General features: G+C 40.5%; 1 protein-coding gene across 5 annotated transcripts in view; it reads left to right on the top strand.

Annotated features, from left to right (window-relative positions):
* KDM5B (lysine demethylase 5B) overlaps positions 1-18,713 on the top strand; it is an 83,272-nt gene extending 64,559 nt beyond the window's left edge. For all 5 annotated transcript variants that reach the window (XM_032136940.2, XM_032136941.2, XM_058430518.1 and 2 more), the window contains exons 15-27: positions 929-1,110; positions 1,272-1,396; positions 3,229-3,379; positions 3,529-3,643; positions 4,282-4,637; positions 5,193-5,331; positions 9,074-9,253; positions 9,878-10,036; positions 11,911-12,396; positions 13,871-13,982; positions 15,073-15,227; positions 16,095-16,415; positions 16,950-18,713. In XM_032136940.2, coding sequence (XP_031992831.1) covers positions 929-1,110; positions 1,272-1,396; positions 3,229-3,379; positions 3,529-3,643; positions 4,282-4,637; positions 5,193-5,331; positions 9,074-9,253; positions 9,878-10,036; positions 11,911-12,396; positions 13,871-13,982; positions 15,073-15,227; positions 16,095-16,415; positions 16,950-17,087 — 2,619 coding nt within the window. In that variant the 3' untranslated portion in view covers positions 17,088-18,713. The remainder of the gene's footprint in view (positions 1-928; positions 1,111-1,271; positions 1,397-3,228; positions 3,380-3,528; positions 3,644-4,281; positions 4,638-5,192; positions 5,332-9,073; positions 9,254-9,877; positions 10,037-11,910; positions 12,397-13,870; positions 13,983-15,072; positions 15,228-16,094; positions 16,416-16,949) is intronic.
* The last annotated feature ends 4,441 nt before the right edge of the window (positions 18,714-23,154 follow it).

Raw genomic sequence — 23,154 nt, forward strand, 5'->3', positions numbered from 1 at the left:
CTTTTAATGACCAATTCAAGAATAAAACCAAAATCTAATTAGCATTTTCCTTACCTTCCTCATCTTTGTTGGCCCATATAATTGGCAGATATGAAATAGTTAAAAGGTTAAAATACAGGATAAGAGAATAAAAGAAAGAAGCCCAGTAGTTAATAAACTGACTGGCATTCTCAAGGCTGGATTAGGATCCAGTTTTAAATAGGGAAAAAAGGTGATAGAAGTTTGGTCTTTAAATGACAAAAGGTATATCCAAGAAGGGTTCTCTATATGTTCGGTGGTACAGATTATGTTGAAATTTACTGGTTCAAGACATTATTTTTCCTGACAGTCTTCTAGGAGGAGATGTTTAATTATGACTTTAGTCTTTCCTATTGCACAAATTTTCTAACTATTCAGGTAATGACATCCTTTCATATAACTTACTGTAAAAGGCTAAGAGACCGCTCAGCATCTTCCCAAACTCAATTTCTGCATGATAGTCTTTTCCACTCGTCCCGTCTTCTTTCCTTTTGTTTTTGTCCTTTTAATAGATTCTCCATATTTCCTCAGAAGTAGGAAGCATATTCCTTTCTTTTACTCTTATGTATACCTCTTATCTATACCCAAAATGTGGACAAGGCTAATTTGGAGTAGAACAGACAACTAATCTCAGTAGTTTTACAGTCCTGTGGTGTTCATACTCAGATCAAAATGACCAAACATAAGGACCTGCCTTGTCTGAAAAAGGAGATCTCCCTAGACAAATGAACTTGCCTGTATTTGCTAGGTCATTTGTTTCTTTGTATGCCACACATTTTTAATCATGCATCCCTATTTTGGTAAAGCTTTTTTTTTTTTTTTCCCAAACTCAAGTACTACTGCATGTTTGTCTTGGGCTGGTGGATTATATTATCCTTTGGAGGTCTCTCTAAAGTATACTTTATTCTAGGGAGTGATTGATTCGGAAAGAATGGATTTTGAGCTGTTGCCAGATGATGAACGTCAGTGTGTAAAATGCAAAACTACATGCTTCATGTCTGCCATCTCCTGTTCTTGTAAACCTGGCCTGCTTGTTTGCCTGCATCATGTAAAAGAATTGTGTTCCTGTCCTCCTTATAAATATAAATTGCGGTAAGTAGGACGAATGATTTTTTTTTTCCTGTGGAAAACAGTTGATCCTTATTAAAAGCTCAATGATATCGCAGTTCTAGGGCTGAAATGTTAAGTATAAAACATCTAGTTTTCTCCAAAGCTACACGTCTCAAAGCTAAGTGTGGTGGTATTATTTCCAGGTATAGATACACGCTGGATGATCTCTACCCTATGATGAATGCATTGAAGCTTCGAGCAGAATCTTACAACGAATGGGCCTTGAATGTGAATGAAGCTTTGGAGGCAAAGATCAACAAGAAGAAAAGTATGTGATATAGAAAGTGACTTGGTAATTGGCAAATTGGGGCTCACTGTGATGTAGCCAAATTAAAGTCAACAAAACATTTCTTGAAACAGCCTGACCTCATCCCTGGTTAGCCCCTCTACATAGCCAGGTTTACAGAGCACCAGCAGAGAAGGTTTTAAAATCGAGAGTGGATAAGGCAGTTGCCCTTACATCACAGTGAAATTTTGTTATATGAGTTGTGCAACATCACTTACTTAACAAAAACGATATTGTTAGGAAACCTTTATTTTTGTCTCAGAAATAAAAATTTCACATTTCTTACAAAGACATTGAAATCTTTAAAAAAAAAAAAAACAAAAACAAAACATCTTGTGACAAAGGCAGCATGACACTAAATCAGGAGTCTCTGAAATGGTAGTTTATCACTTCTTAGTTCTAATTAAGGTTAAGGTCCCTGGCACTTGTCATTCCCTTTGAAAGTCACTGCTACCCTTTTTGTCTCTCTCTCTCTCTTTTTTCTTATGAAAATATAGTTTGTTTTTTGTTTTTTTACTTTTCACCTCAAGGGTTATATGTGCAAGTTTGTTACATAGATAAACTTGTGACATGGGCGTTTGTTGTACAGATTATTTCATCACCCAGGTATTAAGCTTAGTACGCATTAGTTATTTTTCTGGACCCTCTCCTTCCTCCTGCCCTCCAGCCTCCAATAGGCTCCCTTGTGTGTTGTTCCCCTGTATGTGTTCATGTGTTATTCCCCTCTATGTATCCATGTGTTTTCATCATTTAGCTCCCACTTATAAGTGAGAATATGCAGTATTTGCTTTCCTGTTCCTAGTGTTAGTTTGCTAACTAATTGCCTCCAGTTCCATCCATGTTCCTGCAAAGGACACGAGCTCATTCTTTTTTACGGCTGCATAGTATTCCATGGTGTATATGTACCACATTTTTCTTTATCCAGTCTATCATTGATGGGTATTTAGGTTGATTCTATGTCTTTGCTATTGTGAATAGTGTTGCGGTGAACATACACATGCATGTGTCTTTATAAATGGAATGATTTATATTCCTTTGGGTATATACCCAGTAATGGCATTGCTCAGTCAAATGGTATTTCAGTCTTTAGATCTTTGAAGAATCACCACACTGTCTTCCACAATAGTTGAACTAATTTACACTTCTATCAACAGTGTATGTGCGTTCCTTTTTCTCCACAACCTTGCCAGCATGTTACTTTTTGACTTTTTAATAATAGCCATTTTGACTGGTATGAGATGATATCTCATTGTGGTGTGTTTTGTTTTTTTTTTTTTCTTTTTGGAGACAGAGTCTTGCTCTGTCATCTTGACTGGAGTGCAGTGGCATGGTCATGGCTCACTGGAGCCTTGAAATCCTGGGTTTAAGTAATCCTCCTGCTTTAGGTTGTCAAATAGTTGGGACTACAGTTGTGTGCCACCATGCCTGGCTAAGTTCTTTAATTTTGTAGAGATGAGATCTTGCTGTGTTGACCAGGCTGATGTTAAACTCCTGGCCTCAAGTGATCTTCCTGCCTTGGCCTTGCAAATTGCTGGGATTTACAGGCGTGAGCCACTGTACCCACCCTAAAACATGTCAGGTCTTAGCATTTTTATATTTAAGTTCAACTCTAGGCACTTGTTTAAAAAACTCCGTGTTCAGCCACCACCCTGCAAAAACCAAATCAACAAATTTGTTAATAATTTAAAGCATTGCAAAAATTTGTAAGTTACATTTCTAGACAAGAACTGACAAAACCAGTCTCCTCTGAATTTCATACCAGTAGTAATAAACATAATGATTACAGAAAATATGACTTTTTTATTCATTCCTAGGCCTTGTCAGCTTCAAGGCTTTAATTGAAGAGTCTGAAATGAAGAAATTCCCAGACAATGATCTTTTGCGACACCTTCGCCTAGTCACACAGGATGCAGAGAAGTGTGCCTCTGTTGCGCAGCAATTGCTTAATGGCAAAAGGCAAACTAGGTATGTGCTTCTGACTGCGTGAGTTTGGATTCTTTGGCATCTATGTTTGGAAACCTGTTGTGACTCCTGTCTTGAATTTCTGGGACCACCTGGGTGTGGTGGACATATATATATTCTTATATGGCTTCCTTGGGCCTTTGTCTTTATAGATACCGATCTGGTGGAGGGAAATCCCAAAATCAGTTGACAGTGAATGAGCTCCGGCAGTTTGTAACACAGCTGTATGCTCTTCCATGTGTCCTCAGTCAGACACCATTACTAAAGGTAACCATAGAGGGATGTGTGGGAGAATACTTTGGTAATCCTGTATTTTGTATATAAACTCGACTGACATTACTAAGTAATCTTTGATGATTAATACGTACATTTATTTGCAGATGCTTTTAATAACTCATTGAGTGGTATGTGTATATAAAGAGATTATAGTAGGTCCACAGGGGAAATAAAGTTGGAAATTTTTACTTTGAAAGTGACCTTGGCTGGGCATGGTGGCTCACACCTGTAACCCCAGCACTTTGGGAGGCTGAGGAGGCGGATCACAAGGTCAGGAGTTCAAGACCAGCCTGACCAATATGGTGAAACCCCATCTCTACTAAAAATACAAAAATTAGCCAGGCGTGGTGGTGCATGCCTGTAGTCCCAGCTACTCGCTTGAACCCAAGAGGCGGAGGTTGCAGAAAAAAAAAAGAAAGAAAGTGACTTCAGCTAGTTTAAGTTGGGATAAGGTCTCTGTTATAGTCACTTAGTATTTGCTGTCAGTTGGCTTATGTATTATCTTGTTTACCTATATTATTACTAAAATTAAATGGGATCTCATTGAATATGAATTTAAGATTCTAAGTTTGAAAGAAGCCAGTTACTGAAATTACTGTTTTAATGCAACAACCTGTGTATTTTTTTAGGATCTCTTGAATCGTGTAGAAGATTTTCAACAGCATAGTCAGAAACTACTCTCTGAGGAAATGCCTAGTGCTGCGGAGCTGCAGGACTTGTTAGATGTCAGCTTTGAATTTGATGTTGAACTTCCACAGCTTGCTGAGATGCGTATCCGTTTGGAACAAGCCCGTTGGCTAGAAGAGGTGCAGCAAGCTTGCCTAGACCCCAGCTCCCTTACTTTAGATGATATGAGACGTCTCATAGACCTAGGGGTAGGGCTGGCCCCGTATTCAGCAGTGGAGAAAGCTATGGCCCGGCTGCAGGAACTGCTCACAGTATCAGAGCACTGGGACGACAAAGCCAAGAGTCTCCTCAAGGCCAGGTGAAAAAGCAGACTTCTCTTTCTTTGGGAAGGTTGGACAGTTATCTCCATCTTAAACACAGAGCACAATGATTGGTGTATGGCAAGTGCTCAGTAGCTGCGGTTATTATGCATGTGGAAGACATGTAGAAATAGCTGAGATATTTGGAGCTGCTTTGGGACCTGAATAAAAGAATGTTAATTTTTTCTTGTTTTACTGATTATAAAATGAATAATTCAATTGGACACACCTTTTCTAGAGTTGGTTTAATGAAATTTCCCTGGATCCTGTTAATATCCTGTCTTTGAGAGAGGAAAATATTTACAAATAGGTGAAGCTGTTTAAACTCACAGTTAATACGGTTCCAAGGAGTCTTAAAGAGAAAAGTCTGAGAGTTAATAGGCACTGTTCTGCAAGAAAACAGTGCAGATAATTTTCAACAGGAATAGACAATGTCATTTGAAAAAATTTATTTCCCATACTGAATTTCCTTTGAAATGATAGTCTTTTTGGTAACCATAAGAAAAATGAACCATCGTATAAAATGCTAAGAAGTCTTTGTTTGCATTTTGTAGGCCACGACATTCATTGAATAGCCTTGCTACGGCAGTAAAGGAAATCGAAGAGATCCCTGCATATCTGCCCAATGGTGCGGCTCTGAAAGACTCAGTGCAGAGAGCCAGAGACTGGCTTCAGGATGTAGAGGCCCTGCAGGTTGGTTTTAAAAAGTATATACAGAATGTGTAAGTGCATCCATAAAGAACAATATTGGAAAGTTGTGAAGAATAATACGTTGGATCTCACTGCACAGTTTCAGTATTTTAGGGGTTGACCAGAAGACTAATTCTATTCATACTTATTTGGATGTACTTACCAGCTATTATCCTGACCAGTTGTCTCAAATATTTAAGCTTAGACAGTGTCACCAACTTTTTCTGGGAGCTGGGGAGTCTTTCATAACAAACTCGAGGACTTGACTGCAGATTGAAGCAAAAGAGCTAACAATGAAGTAGTGAGAGAAAGTAGTTTTCTACTCTTTGATAAGTATGATTACCTCTTGTTGGCTTGTCTACAACTTTGAAGTTCAGACAATCAGTAATAGCAGATTCAGTGAATCTAGTTATATGACTAAATGCCCAAACTAAGCCCCAAGGCCCAGAATTTTCATGAAGTAGTGATTTAAAAGTACCCTCCCAACCCTACAAAAGAAATAAAACCTACCCAGTTCCAAAGTAATTATCCAAAGTATCCAGTCATTTCCATCAAGTATTTGGTTTTATGCTAGATGTTATACTTACTGACCTGTATATAAGTTTAAAAAAAGAATGAAATTCAAGCCGGGCGCGGTGGCTCAAGCCTGTAATCCCAGCACTTTGGGAGGCTGAGGCGGGCGGATCACGAGGTCAGGAGATCGAGACCATCCTGGCTAACACGGTGAAACCCCGTCTCTACTAAAAACACAAAAAATTAGCCGGGCGTGCTGGCGGGCGCCTGTATTCCCAGCTACTCGGGAGGCTGAGGCAGGAGAATGGCGTGAACCCAGGAGGTGGAGGTTGCGGTGAGCCGAGATCGCGCCACCGCACTCCAGCCTGGGGGACAGAGAAAGACTCCGTCTCAAAAAAAAAAAAAAAAAAAAAAAAGAATGAAATTCACTTGTAGCATTGTTAAGGTACAAAAAGAATGCATTCTTTAATATGATTTTCCCAGTTTTCAGACAACTGGCTGAATGACTTAATTTGAAAAGTGTTTGATGGGGAATGTCTTCCCTTATCTCTTATCATCATAAACCAATAGGTGTTACAGACCTACTGAGAAAAAAAAAAAGTCTCAAGTTCTATTTTGTTGAAGTCCTCAAATGCTAGAAATAAAAATACTATATGGCTTTCTGAATATTTGTGTAATTTTAAGTGGTGTTAATTGGCTAGTTGCTAACAAGAAATACCAAACAGGACAAATTCTAGACAAATGGTTGCATCTGGGCATCTGTTCTTGTTGATAGGGAAAAGAAGATACATTGAGGAGATTACATAATTAAGGACTGACTCCAGCAAGCCAAAAAAACAAAAACAAAGAAAGCATTTACTATGGACATAAATTTTGTGAATGAGAGTTTGAGATGCAGGCACTTGTCAATGATAGTTGGTATTATAGTAATTCGTTTTAGTCATGGTCCTCCTTTTTACTCCATGATTGCTAGCAGCCAGAAGGTGAGGTCATGGCAATAAGGAGAGGCTGACATATAAAATCAGAAAGCAAGGGCATGCTTCTGGATGAGTTTATTTCCTTCATATTTTATATGTATATGCTACTTACTATGTTTGCAACAGTGCCATTAAGGGCAAAAGGCAAGTTTTGCTTCATTCCTGAAAAAGTAGCCTTTTTTTTTGCATCATATATTTAAGGACTAATACACATGACTAACAACAAGGAACTACTTTCTATTAGGTGGATTATTTAAATGTTATGCAGTATTCTGCTTTACACATAGGAAGTACTCGGATTTCTAAATTAAATATCATATGAATAGCATCAATTTATGAGTCACATTCATAAGTGTCCATTAGAACATTTATGCCCTAACAGTTTTAATCCTGTAAGAATAAATATCAAAGGCAGCAAAATATCAACCTACCCAGTCTTCCCTAGTTGTCCCAAAAATGTCCCTTATGGCTGTTTGTCTAACCCAGAAACACTTGTTGCACCAAATTGTCATCTGTTTAAGTTTCTTTTAATCTTGTAGCATTTTCCTCCCCGCGCCACTTTTTCTCATGTCACTGACTAGACAGTTATCCCATGGTATGCTCCACCTTCTGGATTTGTTTGATTGTTTCTTTGTGGAGTGTTCTATTCTCTGTATTTCCTATAAATTGAAAGTTAGTTTTAAAGCCCTGGTGCATCCAAGTTAAACATTTTTTTAATATAATGCATTAAAATTTCAGGTAATACTGTATATTCTATATTGCATCACAACAGGAGACATATCTGGATGACCTACCATTAGTGATGCTAAGTTTTACATTGTATTAGAGCAACACCAATGCATTTCATACTCCATAACCTTAATGCTTTTACTCTCCTTCTAGTTTGGCTATCTCTTTCTAAAAATACAGTTCCCAGACCAGCAGTATTAGCATCGGCAACAGCAGCTTCACCTGGGAACTTTTTAGAAGTGCAAATTTATGGACCTTCCTCTGACCCACTGAATTAGAATATTTGGGGGATAGGGCTAAGGAAACTGTGTTTAAACAAGCCTTCCAGATGATTCTTATGCATGCTAAAGTTTGAGAACCACTGGGCTGTCTCAACTTATATTTTAGTTTCCTGAATAATTTATATTGAGTTGCTTTAATTAATCATTAGTGAGTAGATTGGGGTAAAATATTGTTTTGTTGCTTTTTATTTGTGTAATTCAGTATGAAAGTCTTGAGTTACTACAAACCTTCATTTCTGTTGAAATTTTTTTCAAACTGTCAATAGGAACCAGTGAGATGAGTGAATTTAGAAGGGTATAAATAGAACAAAGGGACCACAGTATATGCCATGTTCACATTTGTATCCTTAGAGCCTAGCACAAACTAGGTTCTCTAGGCCCGGCACAGTGGCTCACTGTAATCCCAGCACTTTGGGAGGCCAGGGTGGGAGGATTGCTTGAGGCCAGGAGTTTGAGACCAGCCTGGCCAACATGGTGAAACACTGTCTCTACTAAAAATACAAAAATTAGTTGGGCATGGTGATTGATGCCTGTAATCCCAGCTACTCGGGAGGCTGAGGCAGGAGAATTGCTTGAACCCAGGAAGTAGAGGTTGCAGTGAGCTGAGATTGTACCACTGCATTGCAGCCCAGGCAAGAGTGATACTCCGTCTTAAAAAAAGAAAAAAACAAAAACAAAACAAAAAAAACACCACCACCACCACCAACAAAAGACCCAAACTAGGTTCTCTAAGTGTTTATGTAATGAAGGAACAAATGTCACTTCTACCCCCAACATCATTGGTCAGCTGGCAGGTTAGTCAATGTTTGTGAATTTAGCATGTTGAGATCATGGAGTAATCTGAAGTACTCAATGGACCAATCTGAATCAAGCTTTTCCTGTTTTTCATAGAAGTGTTCTTTTTTTTTTTTTTTTTTTTTTTTTTTTGAGACAGAGTCTTGCTCTGTCACCCAGGCTGGAGTGCAGTGGCGCGATCTTGGCTCACTGCAAACTCCGCCTCCCGGGTTCACACCATTCCCCTGCCTCAGCCTCTCCGAGTAGCTGGGACTACAGGCGCCTGCCACCACGCCCGGCTAATTTTTTGTATTTTTAGTAGAGACGGGGTTTCACCGTGGTCTCGATCTCCTGACCTCGTGATCCGCCCGCCTCGGCCTCCCAAAGTGCTGGGATTACAAGCGTGAGCCACCGCGCCCGGCCAGAAGTGTTCTTTTTTCTAAACTGCTGTAATTTTTCTTGATTTATTAGGCTGGAGGACGTGTGCCAGTGTTAGACACACTCATAGAACTTGTTACACGAGGCCGATCTATCCCGGTACATCTGAATTCTTTGCCAAGACTGGAAACCCTAGTAGCTGAGGTTCAGGCTTGGAAAGAATGTGCTGTTAATACATTCTTGACTGAGAATTCTCCATATTCTCTCTTAGAGGTAAGTTTACAACCAGCTCATCTGCAAGACCTTAGATCTCCTAGTTTGGTAAAACATGCAGTTCATCACATACAAAGATGACATCACAGATTAATCTATATTCTGTGAGTTGTTCTTCCAGTAAAGCCAGGGAGACTCTTCTAATTTTCTGGTGAAGCAACCTTTAATTGTTTTCTTGGTTCATTTAGCATAACAGTATCTAAAGAAGAAAATTTTTTCCTATTGGGTGAAATTCCTCTGTGTTGAAATTGGACTCTTAAACTTGGCCGTGCTTCACCCACCTGAATTTCACCCACCTGATAAATGATCTCCCCCATCTTTTAAAAGTGCTTTAACTGCACTTTTTGTATTTTCTGTAAACTTGCTTGTGCATCATGACTGGGATCAGCTGGTATATATCACATTTTTAACTTGTTACTTAATTGAATCAGGAATCAGTTGATCTTTTATGAGTCTTCCTCCTCCTTTTGTAAAGGAGAGTCTCAGGGTTGCATGTTCCAAAGAAAATCTTCAATACTAAGAAATGCACATCCTTTTTACTGCTTAGGCTTTTATTTTGGGACTTCTACATAATGCTTTATCTGAAATTTATTTTACCATTGGTTGTGCTTTGTCCCACATTAGGTGCTGTGTCCTCGATGTGATATTGGCCTTTTGGGATTGAAAAGGAAGCAGAGAAAGTTAAAGGAGCCCTTGCCAAATGGAAAGAAAAAAAGCACCAAATTAGAAAGTCTGAGTGACCTGGAGAGAGCTTTAACTGAAAGCAAAGAGACTGCTTCAGCTGTATGTAGGGGTTTTTTCTTCTCCTTTCTGTGTTATTGGGAAGAATAATTTCTAACCCTTTCTGGTTTATAGGAATTTGGAGAAGGCAAGTAGAGTAACTTGAAAGTGTTCAGTTTTACTAAAAAGACTTTTTGAAAATGGTCAAGTGTTAAGAGTTTTGAATGGTAAGATGCACAGAGATGGGAAAGATTCAGGGTAGGCTTCCCAGTCAGGGTCTTGCAGACACAGAAACAGTCTTGTTTAGTGTCTGTGGGTTGATCCAGGAATGCTAACTAAAGATATTGAGACTAATATTAATAGATATATGAAACTGCAATGCTAATTTATTAGTTTATAATTAAGAAGTACTTTTAAAAGTTTACTGGATACTTTGATACTCATCTGGAATACCTGACATCTCTGACCTGCATTTAGTAAATACTGTTGATTCAAAGATGATAGTTTAAAGAAGATAAAGCAATGTATAACTAATGTTACACATTAAGCACCTTATCAGGATAAAAAAGGGATAGCTATGTGATGCTGTTAATGGCACGAAGCATTGCCCGTTCTAGAGTAGGAATGTATACCTGCTACTGGGACTAGATTGAATGGGTTCATCTGTGGATCCGGACACCTTCTCCCATTGATTTCTTTGTAGCTGCCAGACCTCTTGTGATAGACATGGGTTGCCTTGATTTATTTAGGTATTTTGACACAGATGTTCTTTAGTGTATATTTGTGTATTCAGTCAGGTTCTAGACAGATTTCTGCCATCAGAGGTCCTCCATTCCATCTGTGGTTTGTTTTTATAAAGACTAACTGAAAGTTACAGTCCCCCTCTCCTGAGATGTATATATATGTTGGTTTGAAACTTTATATGCAGTATCTTTCGTAGATTTTAGTCTGTCCATCTGTCTGTAGACCCCTGATTTAAGAATTCTCCTCACGTATTATCTGTTAATTTATGGTAGAACTCAAAGGTTAGTCATTTGCTTTCCATCTCTAAGCTGTCAGAAGTTACCTTGTTATCATATAACCCATACATATATTACCTTTTTTTTTTTTTTTTTTTTTTTTGAGATGGAGTCTCGCCCTGTTGCCCAGGCTGGAGTGCAGTGGCGCAATCTCAGCTCACTGCAAGCTCCACCCACTGGGTTCACACCATTCTCCTGCCTCAGCCACCCGAGTAGCTGGGAATATAGGCGCCTGCCACTACACCCGGCTAATTTTTTGTATATTTAATAGAGACGGGGTTTCACCATGTTAGCCAGGATTGTCTCGATCTCCTGACCTCGTGATCCACCCACCTCACCTCCCAAAGTGCTGGGATTACAGGCGTGAGCCACCGCGCCTGGCCAAACCCACACATATTACCTGTGTATTATATTTACAAAAGAAGTGGATTTTTAAAAAAAAATAACAAAGGTCTTTACTTGATTTGCTTTTAGGCTTTTTTTTTTTTTTTTTTTTTTAATAGAGATAATGGAGAGTTTATTCTGGCCTTGTAAGGGTGCTTCATGTGGTGAATCATGATGAATTTGAAAGAGGATAGATGTGATGATTGGAAATGGTTTTTTAACTGTGACAGATTTTTTGAGAACTTGTTTACTATGTGCCAGGCAAAGAGTGTCCTATCCCACATCTCTCACTTAACTGTCATCTCAGCCCTGTGAGGTGGGCACTATTATCACCTCCATTTTACACATGCAGAAATTTAGCCACAGTGGAATACGTGGCACCAGGTCACTCACACAGCTTAGTATGAGGCAGAGTCAGGTTTTGAAGACAGATGATCTACTTAGGATCCCATGCTCTTAACCACCAGGACTTTGAGTTTTAGGGGAAGGCCAAGTTATCTAGGACATCATCCTTGATTGTTAACTCTTTTTCAGATGGCAACTCTCGGGGAAGCTCGCCTAAGGGAAATGGAAGCCTTGCAGTCTCTCAGACTCGCCAATGAAGGGAAATTGCTGTCACCTGTCCAAGATGTGGATATAAAAATCTGCCTATGTCAGAAGGCACCAGCTGCCCCTATGATTCAATGTGAACTCTGCAGGGATGCTTTCCATACCAGTTGTGTGGCGGTACCCAGTATTTCACAGGGCCCCCGAATCTGGCTTTGTCCCCACTGTCGGAGGTCAGAGAAACCTCCATTAGAGAAAATTCTGCCCCTGCTCGCCTCTCTTCAGCGTATCCGAGTTCGCCTTCCTGAGGGAGATGCACTTCGATATATGATTGAAAGAACGGTGAACTGGCAGCACAGAGCCCAGCAACTGCTTTCATCAGGGAATCTTAAATTTGTGCAAGATCGAGTGGGCTCAGGACTGTTATATAGCAGATGGCAAGCCTCAGCAGGACAGGTGTCAGACACAAACAAGGTGAATCTGGACTTTCCTTGTTGGGTTGTTGGAATTTGCAAAGCTCTGTACCTTTCTCTCGAACCTGTAGCTTTGGTGTTGCTATTCCCTTGGTGTGATCACTTTACTGTTAACAGCACTCTCTTTACCTGTAGCTTCCCACTTCAAGACCATGCAGGTATAACATATCCTTTTAGTTTCCTCTGCTCCTATTAGAAGTTGTTTCCCAGGCACTCTTTCTATAGAGCACATATTTAGCTTTTCACATAATTTCAAAAATTATTCAAAATAATTTTTTCATTTATATGTGTGCTGACCCATGTATATTTTACATGTACGTATATGATGTATCTTTAAGTCTTTGCTTGGCTAAAAAGTTTTTTACCCTGCTTCTTCTCATGTAAGTCAATTAGTAGAAAGGGAAAGCACTTCCTGCCTTTTATCTCTTTTTGCGCTTTAAGAGAAAATATTTTTTGAAAGAAGTGTTTGAGCACTGTGTTATTTCAGAGGAAAGCTCCTGGGTTACACACGATTTGTGATCTTTCTGCCAAAAGCTGGATTCTTTTGACCATCACTACTGGGTGGGCAGAGTTTTCTGTCATCTTCCATAGGTGGCTGCAGTAAAAGAATGTGAAGACAATAGAAAAGTACAATCAGGAAGGCAGTATTCAATCTTTATGAGGTTAATCTGATGGTTTTTAAAGTTGGTAAACATCTCTGTACCAGAGATAACACAACTCTCTTGTGCCATATGAGCACAGACACATGGATTCTATGAGTTAAATTGTTGATAAAGATGAAGACCAAAAAAAAAAAACAGTCTGTCATATGTGTTTCCTTGGTTTTTTATTTCTTTGCAGGCTTCTGAAATATAGTGCCTGACACATAGATGATGAATTAAATATTTGTTGCATTAGATGACTTGTGGCATTCGTGCACACTCCCAAAGTGGAGTCTTTGGTGTTCTTTACCCAGGATGTGCTAGGAGTTTACCTTTCTTAGTAAAGGGAAAGGACACGCCTCTTATATTAATTCATGGTCAAAGGAGTGTTTCCCCTAGCTCCTTTAATAAAACACTAAGGAAGATAGGAAAGTGGTTATGGATGATTTCTGACAGGTCCTCATTTGATTTACTCAAAGGGGCACATATGTGTTCATCATATTTTAATCTTCAATAAGGAGAATTAGAAAAGGATTAAAAGGCTGTATGATCTGTTCTCACACTGAGAAAGTGGCTTATTTCCCAATGGTCTTCTTTACGTCTCTGAAATTAGTCCAAGTAGAACTGGAAAGATTAAAGGCTTGGTCTTTGGGAAGATATGAGTTGATTTGGCCAGTTCTGAAATGCCAGGAGACTCTTCAATAGGGGAAAATCAAGTTGTTTTTTTTTCCCCCCTGGTTGCCTGCCTGGGTAATGCAAGCTACTGTCATTGGACTAATGGGAGTATTTTTAATCCTGAAGAGATTTTATTATAAAATGTTTTCTGTCCATTAGGTATCTCAGCCTCCTGGCACAACGTCATTTTCCTTGCCTGATGACTGGGACAACAGAACCTCATATTTGCACTCTCCCTTCTCAACTGGACGAAGTTGTATCCCCCTCCATGGTTTGTATTTTGTTATTATGTTGAGGGCTGTATAGTAATGAGTGATCTTGTATTACTAGGTTTTTATTATAGATGATCAAGTACTATAAAAAAGGACTTTATGCTGAAATGTAGGATATAGGCTATTATGTATTTGCAAAATAGGGAAGGGATCCTATTTGAAGGCTTATAATTGCAAAGGAACAGAGAGGAAGACTTTATATCCATTGTCCTCAGGGATGAAAGGGTTCATGCCACACCAGCTGATAAACACCAAGCTTTTAAGTCAGATGCTAAGTCATGGGCTCTGTTGTTGCTTCATTACTTAGGAGACTTGTGGAGAATCTTAGGGATAATCCACATTTCCTAGAGTCCTGATCCTTAGTCATAGCATCTCACTGTGTGTCTAGTAATGTGGTTAGAGCTCCTTGATCTACTCAAGACTGTTGACACTGTGGCCATCAGTCTGTTTCTTTGCTTGCTTTCTGTTAGAAGCCATCAAGGCAGAAGTACAATCTCTTCTGCATTCGCAATAAGTTAAATGAGAAGGGGATTCAGTGTATAATTTTTTTTTTTTTTTTTTTTTTCTGAGACGGAGTCTTTCTCTGTCCCCCAGGCTGGAGTGCACTGGTGCGATCTCGGCTCACTGCAAGCTCCGCCTCCCGGGTTCACGCCATTCTCCTGCCTCAGCCTCCCGAGTAGCTGGGATTACAGGCGCCCGCCACCACGCCCGGCTAATTTTTTGTATTTTTAGTAGAGACGGGGTTTCACCGTGTTAGCCAGGATGGTCTCGATCTCCTGACCTCGTGATCCGCCCGCCTCGGCCTCCCAAAGTGCTGGGATTACAGGCTTGAGCCACCGCGCCCGGCCTCAGTGTATAATTAATACTAGTAGTCAGAAGACTTAGGAAATCTAGTTTTGGCTCTGTTTATTATATTGTGGCTTTAGGCACATTAAGTAAACCTCACTTCAACTGAAGGTAATTTGTAATTTAAGAAGGAGAGGGTAGTAGTGGTATTAAGGGCAGTCCTCCTATTTGTCTCATAAACCCAAATGTGAATGTGAAACACCCTTTGTTGTTACCATTTTGATTTGGTCTGGTCTTTTACAGGCGTTAGTCCAGAAGTGAATGAACTATTGATGGAAGCCCAGCTGCTCCAGGTATCCCTTCCTGAAATTCAGGAACTTTACCAGACTTTACTTGCAAAGCCAAGCCCTGCTCAGCAGACTGACCGAAGCTCACCAGTGAGACCCAGCAGTGAGAAGGTGAGTGTCTGAGAGGCTTCTGGGGCAAGGCACAGTCTGGGGTGTGGGTATGCTTTATTTTACTCCTCGAAACATAACCAGACAGCTGGTGTGAGGACTGGGTGATTAGACTGAGGAGGACCCATTTTGAATGCTGACTTACTTGAAGGATACTCCTTAATGTCCTGTTTCTTAACATAGTTAAGGATACTGCGGCTGCTGCCACTTCCTTCTAGTGAACTAACTGACCCATCACATTTAAGGCCCCTGAGAATATAGTTAGGATAGAAATCTACTAGGAAGCCTGAAGCCAAATTAGGGAAGAACTTCACTAAAGATAGCATGAGGGCTGATGTTGGCATTTAGAATTTCATTTTTCGTTATGATACCAAGTAGTATGGCATGATCATTGAATGTGTTCAGTTAATGCACCTTACACCTGTAAGATGTAGGGGTGTACATCCTTCAAGAAGGAAGATTATTAGTGTGGTTCCTCAGGAGCCTATAGGTCAAAGGATAGACATAAACACCCAGACAGAAACTATACAGTAGTTAGTCATTCAGGGATTTGGTGAAAGGAAGACTCTTAGTGGGCACCTCTCCATCTTCTGGTATTGGTTGGTTAATTGGAAAGCTAATCACGTCTTTAACATTCCTTTTTCCAGTGATCCTTTGGTAGCACTAACAGTGACAGGGGAAGGAAGTATGTTAAACCCAAACTGGTTGTCTTATATAAGACTGGGAGGGGAGTGGTTAAGATGCAGTATTTTTTCCCCGTGTAGATTGGGGGATCATCTGATTTCTAATTTACATGTTCTCTTTAGCTTCATTAGTTTTAGTAATAGGTGACCCATAGGCTAAAATTGAACTTTCCTATCTTCCACCCAGAATGACTGTTGCCGAGGGAAGCGAGATGGAATTAACAGTCTTGAGAGAAAACTGAAGAGACGCCTGGAAAGAGAGGGCCTCTCCAGTGAGCGGTGGGAACGAGTTAAGAAAATGCGGACCCCCAAAAAGAAGAAAATCAAACTGAGCCACCCCAAGGACATGAACAATTTCAAGTTAGAGAGAGAGCGTAGCTATGAATTAGTTCGTTCTGCTGAAACTCATTCCCTGCCCTCAGACACATCCTATTCTGAACAGGAAGACTCTGAGGATGAAGATGCCATCTGCCCAGCTGTGAGCTGCCTGCAGCCAGAAGGAGATGAGGTCAGTGAGGTTTGGGCCATAGAGGACGTGCTTTCCCTTAACTCAGAAACCCTGTAAGCTAGACCTCATCTCGCTGGGTCTTTCTCCTCTGCTTATCTGCTTTGAGCTGATCTGAATGGATTGCTCAGCCCTTCCCCCACTGATATCTGTGCTCTTACCATCGTTCCTGGGTCTCCTCCCTTTTCTTGAAGAAACTCTTGTTCTTCCCTTTTTCCTTTTCTTGCTCTTCCAGCTTTCACCTTCCCGGCGCTAAGAAGGTGGGAGGGATGCTGATGTGATGCCCTTTGGCTTACATATCACAGGGCAGCGCTGTCTTAACCCCAAAGCAGACATGACTTGAAGAATGACTTTGACTCGGTTGCTTTGGCTAGGGGGCCAGCTACACTCGTTTGGCTTAGCTGTTGTGCCAGAGGTCCCAGTGGTGGGACAGTGGCCGTTACTGGCAAACGGCCTGAATTTCTTGAGGCTGGCCTGCCCAATTTTGAATCCATTTTTTTCCTCTGAAAACCCCATCTTCCTGCTCTTTGTAACCAGGTGGACTGGGTCCAGTGTGATGGCAGCTGCAATCAGTGGTTTCATCAGGTCTGTGTTGGTGTCTCCCCAGAGATGGCAGAGAAAGAAGACTACATCTGTGTGCGCTGTACTGTGAAGGACGCACCAAGCCGAAAGTAAAAACACAAAAACAGATACCCCCCTACTTAATGTAATTCAGGACTCCAACCAAGAGGATTTCTTCAAATCTCAGCAAAGCTACAGGACTGGTATTCAAGCCAGCCTGTAAACGGTGCTATTTCTATTCCTTACGGGATCATTTTTCCAGGACTCTTTGAAGAAAAGAAAAAACAACTAAAAAAATTTTTGACACTTTTTGTATTTTTTCCTTAAGAGCTGTTTGTGGTTGTTGAGGTTTAAAAAGCTAACTGTTTTTTGCAGGGGTTCCCACCAATTTGGAAGGCATTGAAGCTTGCACCTTTTCATGTACAGCATTAAAATTTTACCTCTCTCTGGGATTTACCAGCTTAAGAGTCCAACTCACTTCCAGTGCCCAAAAGGGCACCCACCAGAAATTCCAGTAAATCCTCATTTGAGGAAGCTCTCCCTTGTTTACTCTGTTACCACATTGGGGAAATTTTTAAGTTTTTCACTTTGGGGGTTTTTGTTTGTTTCTTCTTTTCCTTTATCCACTTTTCTTTTTCCTGGTAGACTAGGTTTATTTATCTGAGCAATAACTTCTGTGTTGGTTTCAGTGGCTGGAATTAAAACAAAACAAAACAAACTTCCAAACAGTGTGTTGGTGCTTTAGCGATTGATGTACAGAACACAAATGTCTAGTTTCTAGTGTCACTGATGAACTAGTGATGTAGAAAAGAGACTTCTCTGTAAGTAATTGCCACAGCTGTATTTTGGCTTTCTCCCTGTCCCTTCCTTTCTCCCCTATTTTTTGGTAGCTTGTATCAAATGTTACAGTTTATATTGTGGAATAAATCCTTCGTCCTAACATAACACTAAATGCTGATTATTTAGAGCCATTAGAGCACAGCTTCTTCTGCCCCTCTACTGTTGCACAGCCAGAAGGGGCTGCTTGCTTTTGCCTCTGCCCAACCAGGTTGCAGTAGCAGTGGATGTTAGCCTGCAAACAACATTAGGGGATTCTTCTTTTGTGTCCTGCTCTGTTTGGTGGGCCATATGCCTACAGCCCTCACTAACAAAGAACCCCTCTGTCTTCAAGGACTAGAACCTATCTTTAAAGCCGTGCTCTTTTAAAATAAGCTTTCTCAGAATGTTGGCAAATCACTTCAGTCCTCAAATCAGTCCTCCTTGTGGAATGATGCCTTTATTATATTTCAATTGACAGGGGAACTTGGTTTAGGGTTAAGATGTTGGAAGGAAATCTAAGGAAAATTAATCCTCATAGAGGTCCGGGTTTAGTATATGTCTTGAGAGGAGACTTGTGAATTCCCAGACTCTGCCTCCTGGTTTCCTTTCTCATTTCTTTCTAACTGTAGCTATCATTACTGGCTGTGGATAGCCCATAGCTATTTTCCTTGCTTTTCTTTTTTAAAGGGCTCTGTTCTGCAGTGGAGAAGACATTCTGGTGAACAGACTTTTGCTTACTTTTTCCTATTCTGTTGCCAATTTTTGTTTTCCCCATATTCTATAGCCATAAACCTGAAGATGAGTAAAACTGGTGGGTCTTTAATAAAACAACAACAAAAACAGCAGTTTGTGATATAGCAGAGATTTAAATGTACCCTCCCCTTTTATGCACTTCAAATAATTAAATCTCTTTAAGAATGACTTCTAGTTGTCTGCAGTTTTCTGCAGTTGTTGTGATGTTTCTCCTCGTCTGATGGTGGTTCTGGGGCCAATAGAGAAGAATAGTCTCCAGAGTACAATTTGGAATCATCGTGGTTTGGCCTTGTTAGTATTCAAATTCTTAGAACCCCCTCCATCATCCCCGACATTGAGGTAGGATGCCAACTGTCCCAGTCCTCACCTTCCATTGAGAAATTAAGCTTAAAAGGAGACCCTGCTGCTAATATAAAGCCACTGCCTTTAGAGAGCTTTTGCCATCTTAGTAAGCACAACCCCTGCCCCCATCCCCACTAATTTTTCTTCTTCACCTGTGGGTGGTACACAGTCCCTGACAATAGCATCTTTGAGGAAGTCGGATCTTTGTATCTCTGAGTGAGTTAGAAAAGGTAGGCATGTGTGTATTTGAACCACTCCCTCCCTGGATGAGAACCACTGATCATTTTACGTGTGATGATGCTGAATTTAAAGAGAATGTCAGTTGCCCAAAGCTATACTGTACTACTAGTAAATAACAAAGCCTGGGTTTTATCTTCCAGTTTTCCTACAGTATTCCTCCTACCTTGTACACCGTCACACTACTAATGAACACAGATAACGTTTACTTTCCAATTTATGCCTTCTGTTGTATCCCTAAAATGACTACAGACTGATGTGATCTAAAAACCATGTTTCATTGTATGTTAGCTGTGAAGCTGGCCTGTACCAGAGAAACCTCTGAACTTGTAGGGGAAAATGATAAAAATGCACGTTGAAACTGACACTTCAGTTTCCATCTCAGTAGTCCTACAGCTTTGTGAGGTGGGGGAGGGGAAGGGACTGTGTTAAGTTAGAGCGTGAGCCAGAAGGAGGGTCAGTGGGTAAAGAAAGAAAGGGTAGATGAGGTGTGCCTCCCACCTCACCTAAGTGAATACTGTTTGTTTTTTGTTTTTCCTTCCAGATTAGACTTTGGGGGGATTTCTTATATAGAATAAAGGGCTTGATTATATGTAGCCTCTATCCTGGAGAAAGGTTATGTAATTTGGACTAGCTGTAAAGGAAGTTGACTTCTTTACAGCTTCGTTTCAGTATCCTAGGAGGTGGGATTCATTTTTCTATCTCAAGTTACCCTAAAGGAGAGATGCTACTTGCGGTGATGGAGGTTGTTAAACACCTGAATTTCCCTGCTTCATTCTCCAGTGAAGAGCTTAAGAAAATGAGGCTTTGGATATTTTGGCAGAAGTGTCTGAAATGCACCTAATTTGCCATTATACCCACCATCAAAAGCAACATGGCCCTTTGGGTGTTAGTGCGAGATTAGCCTAAGAATAGAGTAGATCTCTACCTGGAAGAGGGTGAAACATGGCTCTCTACCAATTCGGGTTGTACTCTGAAGGCCCTTTGTAATGGGTTTCTGCCTCTTTTTATCCCACTTAAAAATCTTGATGGATATTTGGCAGTCTGTTAAGACCTGCTTCTGACTTGGAGCAGGCATTGATTGGTATTTAGTACCCATGGGTGTTTTTCTGGGCTCAGTCTTGCCTATGTTTCTTGCCATATAGCACATACCAGAATGGATTCCAGATGCTATATACCTGTAACAGGAGACAGAATTGGACAACAAGGATTTTAAGAGTCATTGCCCATTGTAAAGCATTAAGCCAGAGCTGGTTATTCATTATCAGACTGACTACATGCTAGTCCATGCTAGTGTCAGCCTATATTAAAATAGTCTTTCCTTGCCATAGTGCTGCAGAAAACCCAATCCCTTCTGATGAAACATTGCTTCTTGGGAAGAAGAGCTGAGGAAAGCAATGAAGATCCCAGTGTTGGCCTTTATTGAGCTATGCATGAGGGTCAGGGTCCCTCAATTCCTAGTGACTATGAAGCAGCAGAGTGATGGCTTCGCCCTCTTTGCCCCTCTGTCACCAATCCTTTGCATGTGGCTCTTTTAAGCTGCTCAGCTTTCTTTTGGGAGGCTTCATGTGTAACTTATAGAAATGTTACTGAAAAGCTGCCTAAACAAAAAATTGTATAAAGTAGGAATTTGTGTAAAGTAATACCGTTGTAAATCCATCTTCAAGATGTAAAGAATCAATTTGTAAAGTGTATATTTTCACTTCTCCCTTCAAATTTATGTGAACAAGTTTTTCATGTTTCAATATTGCTTACATAGGAATGCACCTTACGTTTTTATCAGTATAAATGGAACATTTAAAACCAGTCAACAACAGAACAGATAATCCAGCTCCTTGCTTGTGTTCTGGGTTAATTTTGCAAGGATGAAGGGCTAGAAAGTGGTGAGTTTGGGTGTGTTTCTTATTTTCAGGATAACCGGCTGCATTGCAGTAGAGGAATGGAATGGTGAGGTCATTTGACCTGTTCCAGGTGAGTGGAGGCCAAAGAACATTCTTTCTGCCTCCCCTCGGATGGGAAAATTGAGAAATTAAAAAGTTGCCTTTCCGAGGAAACAAAAGTTATTTTCTCTATTTAAAATAAATGTCCAAAGGCACCCCTCTAAACACCAAAACTTTTAGCTCCTGGCAAACTTAACCTAGCTAGAAGTTGGAGAAGAGTGCGGTTTCAAACCGTGCCTCCTTTCTGTCCTTGCCAATACGTTTTCACTGCCCATGATTCTGCTGCGAACACACACACACACACACACACACACACACACACACACACACACACACACACACACACACACACACACACACACACACACACACACACACACACGCCCCTTCTGTATATGATCAGGATAAGTAGTTCAACAGTTAATAAAGTTAAATTACTAGATGAGAAAGATATATTTAACCTAAATCATAAATATGTATATCCATTTAATAAACTCTAAAATTGAGAAAAATTACAGTTTGGGGATGAGGGCCTTCATTCATAATAGCCATAATGCGTTATCTATGATGTCAGCTTGATTGAGCTTCTTTAAAATGCATAAAGAATTTGAACAACAAAAGAAATTTGATTTTTTTTTTTTTTTTTGAGACAGTGTTTCACTCTTGTTGTCCAGGCTGGGGTGCAATGGCACGATCTTGACTCACTGCAACCTCCACCTCCCAGGTTCAAGTGATTCTCCTGCCTCAGCCTCCCAAGTAGGTGGGATTACAGGCATGTACCACCACACCCAGCTAATTTTGTATTTTTAGTACAGACAGGGTTTCACCACGTTGGCCAGGCTGATTTCGAACTCCTGACCTCAAGCGATCCACCCGCCTCAGCCTCCCAACATGAGCCACCATGCCTGGCCTAGGAATTTGATTTTAGAATTCTAAATATTTACTCATTTTCTCCAATCTTGTAAGAATTTTACTCACCTAAATAGACAATCTGGTTTTTATAAAAACTTTCCACACTCATTTCATTGGTTTATGTAATAGTCAATTAAAACATAGTTACTATAACAAGTTAACTAGTATATGATTAGGAACAAATACTACTTGGTGAGAGCAGGCCACAGGTGCTCATCAGGCCAAGACCATGAGTATATTTTACAGAAGGAATGTAGAGGGAGAACATAGGTTGATTGAAGTTGCTTAAGAGAGTGTTAGTACCTGGTTGTGTGTGTGTGTGTGTGTGGTTTTTGGTTTTGTTTTTGTTTTTTTGAGACAAGGTCTTGCTCTTTCACATAGTTTGGAGTACAGTGGCGTGATCATAGCTCAATGCAGCTTCCACCTCCCATGCTTCAAGCACTCCTCCCACCTCAGCCTTCCAGGTAGCTGGGACTACAGGTGTGGGCCACCAAGCCTGGCTAATTTTAAAAAAAGTTTTTTTTTTTAGAGATGGGGTCTCACTATGTTGTCCAGGCCAGTCTCAAACTCCTGTGCTCAGCGGGGGGATCATCCTGACTTGGCCTCCCAAAACAGACATGCAAGAGAGTGTCTGTTTGTAAATCACTTGGTTTGCCTCTTACAAGACTTTCTTTTTTTGAGATGAGGTCTCACTCTGTCACCGAGGCTGGAGTGCAATAGCGCAATCTTGGTTCACTGCAACTTCTGCCTCCTGGGTTCAAGTGATTCTCCTGCCTCAGCCTCCCAAGTAGTTGGGATTACAGGCGCCCACCACCATGCCCAGCTAATTTTTGTACTTTTAGTAGAAACAGGGTCTCACCATGTTGGCCAGGCTGGTTTTGAACTCCTGACCTCAAGTGATCTGCTTGGCTCGGCCTCGCAAAGTGCTGGGATTGCAGGAGTGAGCCACTGCACCTGGCCTCTTGCAAGACTTCCTAAGCTCCTAGGAGATGCTTGGTATTTAAGATGCTCCATAGCTTCTGAAGCCATCCTAATCCACTGGCCAGTTATAGCACACTTGGAATTTTGTTCTTTTAATGCTTTTAACCTATCATAGTCACTGTTACTACGTCACAGGCATGAAAACTAAATAGATGAACAACACTTGACTAAGCCAGTCCTTAGGAGAGGTGGGCTTT

This window comes from Hylobates moloch, unplaced genomic scaffold, assembly GCF_009828535.3.
Source record: "Hylobates moloch isolate HMO894 unplaced genomic scaffold, HMol_V3 SCAFFOLD_18, whole genome shotgun sequence".
Classification (NCBI taxonomy): Eukaryota; Metazoa; Chordata; class Mammalia; order Primates; family Hylobatidae; genus Hylobates; species Hylobates moloch.